At 41.7% G+C, this 11,619-nt stretch overlaps 1 protein-coding gene across 3 annotated transcripts in view; it reads right to left on the bottom strand.

Moving 5' to 3' along the window:
- nr1h4 (nuclear receptor subfamily 1, group H, member 4) overlaps window positions 1-10,407 on the bottom strand; it is a 17,335-nt gene extending 6,928 nt beyond the window's left edge. For 2 of the 3 annotated variants that reach the window (XM_065957414.1, XM_065957415.1), the window contains exons 1-3: window positions 10,254-10,407; window positions 8,855-9,037; window positions 2,439-2,819 (exon numbers count right to left, since the gene is read on the bottom strand). In XM_065957414.1, coding sequence (XP_065813486.1) covers window positions 2,439-2,819; window positions 8,855-8,951 — 478 coding nt within the window. In that variant the 5' untranslated portion in view covers window positions 8,952-9,037; window positions 10,254-10,407. Of the gene's footprint in view, window positions 1-2,438; window positions 2,820-4,240; window positions 4,455-8,854; window positions 9,038-10,253 lie in introns of those variants that run through there. The other variant, XM_065957416.1, reaches the window with a different exon arrangement.
- Window positions 10,408-11,619: the final 1,212 nt, after the last annotated feature.

The raw sequence follows: 11,619 nt of genomic DNA, 5'->3' as shown, positions 1-11,619 counted from the left end.
CACACAGAGCAAAACCTCTTCTCAAGTCTCCAAAAGTCGAAACTCATTTTCTGCTTTACACACATTTTGCAATTCAAAACGAGACTTTTTAAATGCACTGAACACGGTTCTCTGCATAAGACACAACAATCAGACATAAAGTCACATGTTTGCCATTTCAAAACACTGCCATTCAAAATGACACTTCATGAGCTAATTGGCCAATATATGTGCCACCTGGCCAAACACCTCAACTGGTATATGTTGCACTGACTTGTTTGGTGAAAAAAATAAATGTTTGAACAGCGTGTGTGTGTATCTGCAAATATTTCTGTGCATGTGAACAATCTGAAGAATTTTCTACAATTCAAACTATTTTAGTATTATGGCAAAGCATACTAAAGATGAGAGTGCTTTTCATTATGCCCAACAGTGTGTAGTTGGTTAGACAAAAATCTGGTAATATGAATGAAGTGTGGGCCACTTGGTGCAAAAGTTTGATTTTGATAAAGCTACATGTAGTTTTGGTTGCAGTGCTTCATTTTGCAGGATATGTGAGGTATGTTGCAGTTTGTGGTTTTGTGAATTGTGTTAAGTATTTTGATAAAACCAGCCTAGTTTGAAAAATTGTGTTTTAGAAATTGGAAAAAAACGGTATTATCTTTGGGCTGCTGGTGACAGCATCATCTCATTACCCAAAGCTGAGTGTTCTTGATCTGGGCATCCTTACTATTCCATCAAGCTACCACACCAGGGAACAACTTTAGTGTTCTGAAAGAACCATCGACCCAGAGGAGGGCTATTCCCGTCCTCCACTTCAACTCCCTCTAAACCATGATGGTAGGGTTATGTATAGTTTAAGTTTACAGCACTTACTGTTCATCAGCTCACTAAGGCTGCACAAACACCATGAGTAAGACTCAAATTGTATGTGCAATGCCCAGTTTTAAACGTGAAATGTTAACAGTTAGCTATTTGTTATAACGATTTGTTTCTTGATGTTAGCTGGCTATCATTAGCTGCTGATGTACGATGTAAGCTAATTTAGAGTTAATGTGTTGTTAGTGTTAAAGGCAGACGTGTTAGGAGCAACTTACTTACATACAGCCAAATGAAATAATTACTTTAAAGGTCTGTTCATGTGTAGTCTGTGTTAACAATCAAGCTGTTACCATGGTTACGACAACCGCACAACTCGGTGCTTGGTTCCTATACTGTTTTGTATGCGGGTCAGATTCAGAAAAAAGATGCATGTGGCCTGAGCCACTCTCTGAACTGTACAGACCAATTACACAACCCTTAATCTGGTTTTACCATCAGACGCAGCAGCCAATCAGATCCCTGACACAACAATATCCCCTGTGAAGCTGTAACCTTTCAATGCTGTGTATCAGGCCTGTTGAGCAAGAACAGCATAAACAGCGCTCTTATATATACTACAAAATGTTTTTAACTCTCCCAGCTGCAGCCTGTAAGTAAAAAACAACAACCTCATGTCATCCCAATGTAAGTCTTGTGAAAATATAACAGAAGAAGATCATAAAACTCTGGAAGTAACGTCTTACTAAACAAGGGCAGGCCCATCTGGTGGCATGGGGTGGCATGGCCCGCACTAAAATCTGATTGGCCACAGCACAATCCTTAACCCTCGTCTTAACAGGCTACTTCTTGGTGGTTTGATTTAGTTAGTTTCTTTTGTTTAGTACTTTATACAATGGATGTTTGATTCATGTCTTTCAGGGGCTGAAATTATTCCAGGACTGTGAGTGGAAGAAGTAAAACTGAGAAGGGTGAAAATGAATGTGGGAATTTGTTGTTGATGCTGTTTATCAAGATGGAGTCAATGAAGTTTACCTCCCATATGTATGCAAGTAAAGCAGCCTTCGCTCTCAACCTAACCGTTGTTTCCAGTCAGTCAGTAGCAGAGTATAGGGCGGGTAGTGACAACACTGGAAGTCGTTATATATGATATTTTTTTCTAGGCTGCGTAAACATATTAAAATGAAAATGAGAGATATGACAAAAGAGACAGCAGACAGAGTGTTGGAGCGTCAGAGGAACGTTTAGCAGGTCAATAGTGTGTGACTGTTGAAATGCTTTCCTGTAATGCATGCAATGAAAGTACCTAGGATTTCACCTGTATACTTAGAAACACTAAAATATATAAGAGAGTAAATGTAAGTTTAAGAGAACTGCTGCGGGAGGAGGATACACTACTTTGGTTTGAAACTGCAGCTAATAACACCTAAGATAGCAATGATGTGTTAGCATGTTATGCTGGGCTCAAAATGGACTCATGGAAGATGAGTGGTGAAGATGACATGATGATAGTTGCCAAAGGACTGGCGCTGCATGGGCATGGAAAGAAGAAATTGTTTCTGCAAACTGAAAGAGTAAGGTGCTTGTTGTGTTCAAAGAAGCTACTATAAGTGCTCTCTCGTCATGAATATACTTCTCACCTTTACATCCCTCACAGGTGAGAGCGTTATAGTGGTATCCAGAAGCCTTGTCTCCACACACCACACACAGTTCCTCCCCTTTGACCCGTCCGGCCTGCGACATGTGCCGGGTCCTCTTGCACACGGCGGGCACCGCAACGGCCGTGTCCTCCATCTCAGTGTCATAGCCGACCTCCAGGGGTCCTTTCCTCAGTTCATATATCCCCGTCTGTGAGTACCATTCGTCTCCATTGTAATGAGGGAAGTAGTTGTGACTAGAGTAGTATGTTGTGGAGGACATGGCCGGCTCCATGGAGGAGTACTGCATGCTGGGATAGCTGTTGAAGCTGGGTAAGATGTCAGGATCTTGTAGGAGAGGACTACCTTGATCTGCCAGAATATCTAAAAAGAATAAAGAGAGTATGATGAAGCTGCTTTAAAGAAGGCATGTGCAGAAGTTTGCCAACATTAAAGTCTTTATATGTGATTTTTTGATCCAGCAGATGTCGCCCTTGAGCACCAGCATGAAACCAAAACAAGTGGCGCTGCATTGTTGTGTTAGCATGCTAATGCTAGCGATCTTTATTATGCTGGTATCTTCACACTGCATGTAAATTTACCTGAAATGAGCGTGATCTAGAAACACAGTTAAGCAGTGAGTACAGTATGTTATTCTTCTTTTCTCTAGTCCCTCAATTAAACTACTTTTATACACGAGGGGAGGAGTCAGCCGGCCGTCCTGGCGATGTAAACAAAGTGAAGATAGGACTCTGAAAACTCTGAAAACATCACAGACAGTGGGACTCGGGTGTTACACCCATTGTAGACAGTCATGACTCACAGAGTTATTTTCAGAGGAGATACTTGATTTATATTTAAGTGTGAAAAATCACATAGAAAGACTTTAAGGTCGACATACTCGCTTTAGATACAAACTGCATCTTTGGGCATGGCAAATGAACATAGCTTAAGTTGTTCATACATGGCACCAATAATGAGCCAAGTAATGACTGTTGTAGCTGCCTTACTACCAATTTGCTAAGAAGTATAATGATATTTGGTTGAAAGATTTAAAAAAAGGGTTGTAAATGGACCTTCAGTACCATAATCAGAGTCAAGAAGGAACTTTCTGCTGTACCAAAAGACAATACTCTGCAAAAACTAAAAGTACACAACAGATTGAAAAAGATTTCTGGCGGTTACCTAAAAATGTTTTATCCCGTCATCAATGAGCAGAAGTGGAATCTAATGTCAATTATCTGTAAGAGCGTCACGTTGAGGAATCCCTTTCACATTACAAGTAACGTTTTATTTAAAGAATTATTAGTTCTGCTTTATTAATAAAAACTGGTTGCCTATCCCATATGAAATCAAAGGTGATTCATGTCCTGAAAAGGCACTTGATTTGAAATCCAACATCACATGTACATATATCTCCTTACTGTGTAACATGACTTCTATGATAATCTATCTAACCTTTGTAGGGAAACGGTTTCAACTTGTCCCTGCAGAAGCTCGTTAGAACAGAATCTGACTCAACAGTCGTCTGCAACACACACAACACATACTATAAACCTATAAATCATTAACAACTGGCATGCACAGAGGACACAGTGCCTTTTCAGAAAGACATAAAACTCTACTCCAAACAATTCGGCAGTTTTGTGTATATGTGACATTGTGTTTTAAAAGAGCAGAGTGTCGATTTGTACTTTTTAAAGACCAGCTGTAGTCTACTTTAACCAGGCTCAAACATTATGAAAACATTGTTAAAGCTATGTGACTAACACAACGCTACGATATCTGTAAGGTATAACACTGACCTCTTGAAGACTTGGTCTGGACCGTATGACCCCCTCAAACAAACTACCAGAGACTTTACTCTCAGAGCCCAACAACCAACTGTGTGATGTTGATCAATCCTTTCTTTGTATTGAACTAACAAATTGTCTTCCATTTATCTCTATTTAAAAAAAAGTCCTCTTAGACATGAGAGAAGCAGAGCAAGTGCTGAACCTCTTAAGAAATCCCAGGAGGAGCAAAGGTTGTCACAGCTACTCATTAACCACACAGTCACATTTCTTTACATCATTACAAGTAGCCGGCTAACGTGGGGAAGTCGTTTCCAGATTTGGGCAATGCTACCATCTGACTGCTACTGTGCGCTGTGTGACTCGAGGTGAAGGGAATGGGACAGAAAGATATGAACTGGATAAAGCAATCATGTGTAGTTTCTGTTTCTGTAGGGTAATTATTTCTCTCTGCTTTTTTTTTTTTCATTTCTTTAAAATGGAGTCATTTTTAAAACAGAAGGAGTGGACGTTTGTTTGTTTTTTACATCGTGATATCCTTGACGAAAAGCATCATTTTACTTTTTCTTCAGTCACGTTGGCATCTGTCCCATAACCATTCACAGTGACAGAAGTGGAAATTTGATTTATTTTGATTTATTTTAAGATTTCTTTAATCTGGGGCGCGCTGGTGGCTCAGTGGTTAGGGCGCGCCCCATGTGTTGAGACTCTCGTCTCAAGCAGTAGGCCCAGGTTCACTTCCACCTGTGGCCCCTTTCCACATGTCATTCCCCGCTCTCTCTCTCTGGTTTCAGACTCTATCCACTGTCCTCTCTCTCTCTGGTTTCAGACTCTATCCACTGTCCTCTCTCTCTCTGGTTTCTGACTCTATCCACTGTCCTCTCTCTCTCTCTGGTTTCAGACTCTATCCACTGTCCTCTCTCTCTCTCTGGTTTCTGACTCTATCCACTGTCCTCTCTCTCTCTGGTTTCAGACTCTATCCACTGTCCTCTCTCTCTCTGGTTTCAGACTCTATCCACTGTCCTCTCTCTCTCTCTGGTTTCTGACTCTATCCACTGTCCTCTCTCTCTCTGGTTTCAGACTCTATCCACTGTCCTCTCTCTCTCTGGTTTCAGACTCTATCCACTGTCCTCTCTCTCTCTCTGGTTTCTGACTCTATCCACTGTCCTCTCTCTCTCTCTGGTTTCAGACTCTATCCACTGTCCTCTCTCTCTCTGGTTTCAGACTCTATCCACTGTCCTCTCTCTCTCTGGTTTCAGACTCTATCCACTGTCCTCTCTCTCTCTGGTTTCTGACTCTATCCACTGTCCTCTCTCTCTCTGGTTTCAGACTCTATCCACTGTCCTCTCTCTCTCTGGTTTCTGACTCTATCCACTGTCCTCTCTCTCTCTGGTTTCAGACTCTATCCACTGTCCTCTCTCTCTCTGGTTTCTGACTCTATCCACTGTCCTCTCTCTCTCTCTGGTTTCAGACTCTATCCACTGTCCTCTCTCTCTCCCTGGTTTCAGACTCTATCCACTGTCCTCTCTCTCTGGTTTCTGACTCTATCCACTGTCCTCTCTCTCTCTGGTTTCAGACTCTATCCACTGTCCTCTCTCTCCCTGGTTTCAGACTCTATCCACTGTCCTCTCTCTCTCTGGTTTCAGACTCTATCCACTGTCCTCTCTCTCCCTGGTTTCAGACTCTATCCACTGTCCTCTCTCTCTGGTTTCAGACTCTATCCACTGTCCTCTCTCTCTCTGGTTTCAGACTCTATCCACTGTCCTCTCTCTCCCTGGTTTCTGACTCTATCCACTGTCCTCTCTCTCTCTGGTTTCAGACTCTATCCACTGTCCTCTCTCTCCCTGGTTTCAGACTCTATCCACTGTCCTCTCTCTCTCTGGTTTCAGACTCTATCCACTGTCCTCTCTCTCCCTGGTTTCTGACTCTATCCACTGTCCTCTCTCTCTCTGGTTTCAGACTCTATCCACTGTCCTCTCTCTCTCTCTGGTTTCAGACTCTATCCACTGTCCTCTCTCTCTCTGGTTTCAGACTCTATCCACTGTCCTCTCTCTCTCCCTGGTTTCAGACTCTATCCACTGTCCTCTCTCTCTCTGGTTTCTGACTCTATCCACTGTCCTCTCTCTCTCTCTGGTTTCAGACTCTATCCACTGTCCTCTCTCTCTCCCTGGTTTCAGACTCTATCCACTGTCCTCTCTCTCTCTCTGGTTTCAGACTCTATCCACTGTCCTCTCTCTCTCTGGTTTCAGACTCTATCCACTGTCCTCTCTCTCTCCCTGGTTTCAGACTCTATCCACTGTCCTCTCTCTCTCTGGTTTCAGACTCTATCCACTGTCCTCTCTCTCTCTCTGGTTTCAGACTCTATCCACTGTCCTCTCTCTCTCTCTGGTTTCAGACTCTATCCACTGTCCTCTCTCTCTCTGGTTTCAGACTCTATCCACTGTCCTCTCTCTCTCCCTGGTTTCAGACTCTATCCACTGTCCTCTCTCTCTCTGGTTTCAGACTCTATCCACTGTCCTCTCTCTCTCTCTGGTTTCAGACTCTATCCACTGTCCTCTCTCTCTCTCTGGTTTCAGACTCTATTCACTGTCCTCTCTCTCTCTCTCTGGTTTCAGACTCTATTCACTGTCCTCTCTCTCTCTGGTTTCAGACTCTATCCACTGTCCTCTCTCTCTCTCTGGTTTCAGACTCTATCCACTGTCCTCTCTCTCTCTCTCTGGTTTCTGACTCTATCCACTGTCCTCTCTCTCTCTGGTTTCAGACTCTATCCACTGTCCTCTCTCTCTCTCTGGTTTCTGACTCTATCCACTGTCCTCTCTCTCTCTCTGGTTTCTGACTCTATCCACTGTCCTCTCTCTCTCTGGTTTCTGACTCTATCCACTGTCCTCTCTCTCTCTCTGGTTTCAGACTCTATCCACTGTCCTCTCTCTGTATTAAAGGCCCAAAAAGCCCAAAAATAAATCTTAAAAAAAATTTTTTAAAAAAAGATTTCTTTAATCTGCTTTTTACTCGACGTTAGGTGCAACACTTGTTGTTCAGGTTTTCCAAGATTAATTGAATGTGTGTCTTATGCAGTCAGAGTGGTTATTGGTTGCTGTTACAATAAACAGTCAGATAGGCCTCACACCCTCACCATTTGTACTGACTTATTGGGTATTTTGTTGTTGTATGTATGCATGCATGTGAAGAGGACAAACCAGAGACATGTCAGTCTACAACTTAGGCAAAGACAGTGGCGGTTCTAGACCCCCAAACTGGGGCCAGTTGTTTTGTCAGAGAGGAACATTAAACCCAGGTGAAAAACAGACAAAGATGATCACTTTAAAAATATATATAAATTATGCAAAATAAAAGCGCACATCATCAAATACCATGATTTATATTTGTTTCAGTATTGAATACTAGATTGTGAGTCAAATACTGTGTATGTGTTTTGAGGGGGGGCTCTTCCTTTTGGAGGGGTGGCCACAGGGTGGGGCAAAAGCTCAATGTTACAGGGGCACTGGCCCCTGTTGGCCCCTGCCTAGAACCGCCCAAGGGCCAAGATGAATCATCTCAATAACCAATGATGGATTGCAATAAAATGTGACGTTTTCTTCCGCTCAACAAGAGGAAACTTTCAGGGCTTTGAATTAAAGATAAGAATGTTCAAAACTAATTCTGAAGTGCCAAAAAGCTGCAGTTCTCTTAGTGGTCACTTGAGCTAGTCTCCAAAAGCAACGAACTCGCCTAAGGCCTCATATTAAAGATGCCAAACTCTGCAGCAGAATTAAACATGTTTACAATGTGGTATTATTCCCTTTGATCTCTGTATCTCATTTGATTTTTTTCAGGATAGAGGTAAATTGAATTTAATAACTCAAACCTCGAAAGTCTTTATCTGTGTTTCTCCACTCGTGTATAAAAGTTGTTTAATTGAGGGACTAGAGAAAAGAAGAATAACATACTGTACTCACTGCTTAACTGTGTTTCTAGATCACGCTCATTTCAGGTAAATTTACATGCAGTGTGAAGATACCAGCAGAATAAAGATCACTAGCATTAGCATGCTAACACAACAATGCAGTGTGAGTTGTTTTGGTTTCATGCTGGAGCTCAAGGGCGACATCTGCTGGATCAAAAAATCACATATAAAGACTTTAAGTAATATTAAGGCTTAAGTAAAGCATAATAAGGGGCCTGTCTGCTCTGTGTCACCTTAGATAATTATGAAACTGAACCTCTTAGTAGCATTTTTGGTGTCTTTTGGTGTCTTTTCATTCAAATTATCTTAAAATAATATATCCTGCTTCTTTTACCAGCTGACATTCTGGTTCCTGTCCAAATATGGACGCTCCTTGCTACTGAAAACGATCATGGCACAGAAACAAATTACCAAGTTTGAGCTTCAGAAAGACAGCCACGGACCAATACTTTGGTTTTTGACCGACTACCTGTAAAACTAAAGACATTATATTATTTTCATCTGTGTTTAAATGCTAGATATAAACGTGTAAGCATGTTAATACATTAAGTTGCATAGTCACTGTGAGCGTGTTAGCTTGTTAAAGCTAGCATTAAGCGAGCAGAAAGAAATGAATTCCTGTCGTCTTTAATGTTTCTCTGTTAGCTGGTTCAGTCACTTACCAAACAAATGGGAGCTCTCTGAGATGGAGAATTCATCGCTGGGTGGGATTTCCAACTGTCCCACCACATTGATGTCGGGGCCCACCCACTCATTCATTCAGGAGAGTCTACGGGCACCAGCTCAGAAAACAAAGGTAGGACTCGGCAAAGTAGGTGTCGGAGAAGTCGGCCTCTGTTTCACTTCTTCAAAAATACAGAAGCAGCAGACATTAGAATCAACATAAAAACATCATATACAGAAATACCAGAGTGGGCCTATACATGAAGTCAAACAGGAAACAGAGAATATATGAACGTCCATAAAACTATCTCAAAACCAAAATAAAACTCATTATCTTTCATCATTAGAGTTCTGTGTCTTGATGGCCTGAGTAAAATTAATTTGTTGTAATAAATGTATTGTGAAAAAAAGATCATCCAGCCTCCTCCCACACAGAAAGACTTCCTGCAGGTACGAAGATGAGGCTGCATTAAGAAGGCCTCCATGAGAGCCTCGTAAGAGCTTTAAAGGTTTTTATGTTCTGTCCCAAAAATGTCAAGTTCATGTTGTACCCTTAAAGTCTTTCTATGTTTCACACTTAAATATATAAATCCAGTATCTCCTCTGAAAATAACTCTGTGAGTCATGACTGTCTACAATGGGTGTAACACCCGAGTCCCACTGTCTGTGATGTTTTCAGAGTTTTCAGAGTCCTATCTTCACTTTGTTTACATCGCCCGGACGGCCGGCTGACTCCTCCCCTCGTGTATAAAAGTTGTTTAATTGAGGGACTAGAGAAAAGAAGAATAACATACTGTACTCACTGCTTAACTGTGTTTCTAGATCACGCTCATTTCAGGTAAATTTACATGCAGTGTGAAGATACCAGCATAATAAAGATCGCTAGCATTAGCATGCTAACACAACAATGCAGCGCGAGTTGTTTTGGTTTCATGCTGGTGCTCAAGGGCGACATCTGCTGGATCAAAAAAAATATATAAAGACTTTAAAGATGTGTTTCTAGATCAGCGTCCCCTCCATGAATATGCGTCTTAATCATAATGTAGAGCTCATTTTAAAATAAATATTTTATGTTCGATCATATTGGAAGTATGAAAACAGACGTCTCTCTTTTTTTTTTTTTACATTTGTGAAGTTCTTACACTGTTTTCAAGGCCACAACACAGCGGCATGCGAAATATTTTATAGACTTCATCTGCCACACTTTTTTTTTTAATTAACTCACTGTAATTTCCCCGGAGATCTAAAAGCAACCCACACAGACCCATAAAACCTTCAGGTCTACTCTAACAACCCCGCACACCAGCAGGACATACCTCTGCCACAGGGGCCACACCAGACTCATAGAAGTCACCACTAAAAATGAAATAGAGTGAGGCTCAGTATCAGAGTTCTTACCTTTTTTCTTGCCAGTTGATGTCGGATCCCTGAGTTGCCAAATTTCCTCTTTTGTTCCGACTCGTTTGTGATATCCACATGGAGAGCTACAGCTTAAATCAATATAATGAACATTAAAGCGCTGGTGTGTCTGCGTTCCAGTGAGAGCATTGTGTGACCACTGAGGTCAGGGAGAGATGGATGGTGGTTATTAATTAAACTGTCCATTCCCCGTCCATGTCATTCCCACCCTCCCTCCCTCCCAAAAAAAAAAAAAAAGTCCCTCTTTATCTCAATGAGTGAAGAAGCTGCCTCATGAATTGTCAAGCAGACCACAAATCCCACCCACACACGCATAAACATCAAACATGGAACGTACACGCCGTCATTAAACACACCACTGGTCGGGGTATGGTCGCAGAGGTTCTGCAATCATGTTTTATTTTGAAGGATTAATGGTCTATTCTTTTGTGCTTTCCTTTCACGGTAACATTTGGACTGTTTTTAAATATCTTTTGATCGGCACTGAAAGCAGATTTTTATAGAGAGTCTCCAAAATCAGACTGTGCCAAGCATTGGTGTTCGTCCTTGAACCTATCAAACTTTTCTATTATGTCAGTGCCAGACTCGACAGGTTTGTTTATATTGGCACTTTACTTGAAGAAAGGGAAACACACACACAGTACATCAAATTTCTTCCAGTCCCTTAAACTCCTTAATTTGTCCTAAAATCCTGATTAATAGTTTAATCATTGACGGGCTGTTGCTCCATCCAAAGGGGCCCTCCTGAGTCAACACACAGTCTCTCTGGAATAAACAGAACCTTTGCCATTGGCTGCCGGCAGTTTGTGGACTATCTGGTCCCTGTTGAAGAGCATGGGGGGCATGAGAAGGCCTCTGAGAAGTGAAAAAACACAAACCCCGTCAATATATCGACATGTACGGCAATCCTCATGAGTTTTTATTGGGTGTTGATTTAAAACTATTGCATGTTCCCTTTAATCACAATCGTGAGCCCTCGTGTCCTTTACCTTTTTCTAAAACATAAGAGAGAGAAAAACATGTGAAGAAATGCACACAGAGCAACAATTGTATGTGTTAAACGTGTGTGTGTGTGTGTGTGTGTGTGTGTGTGTGTGTGTGTGTGTGTGTGTGTGTGTGTGTGTGTGTGTGTGTGTGTGTGAATATTTAAAAGATTAACAAGCTAAATGAGCGTCCTTCAACTGAAATCTTTACTTGTAGTTTTGGGGAAACATATCTGACACTGGTGAGGAATATCCTGTCCAGTAATTATCTTCTGCAGTGAAAATGTAAGCAGGCGTTTGAATACAGATAAGACAGAGGATGTTTACCACAACGTGATGGGAAACAGAGCCATCTTTGGAAG

The sequence above is a fragment of the Labrus bergylta genome, chromosome 7, assembly GCF_963930695.1.
Source record: "Labrus bergylta chromosome 7, fLabBer1.1, whole genome shotgun sequence".
Classification (NCBI taxonomy): Eukaryota; Metazoa; Chordata; class Actinopteri; order Labriformes; family Labridae; genus Labrus; species Labrus bergylta.
This window is presented reverse-complemented; position numbering and strand designations above follow the sequence as displayed.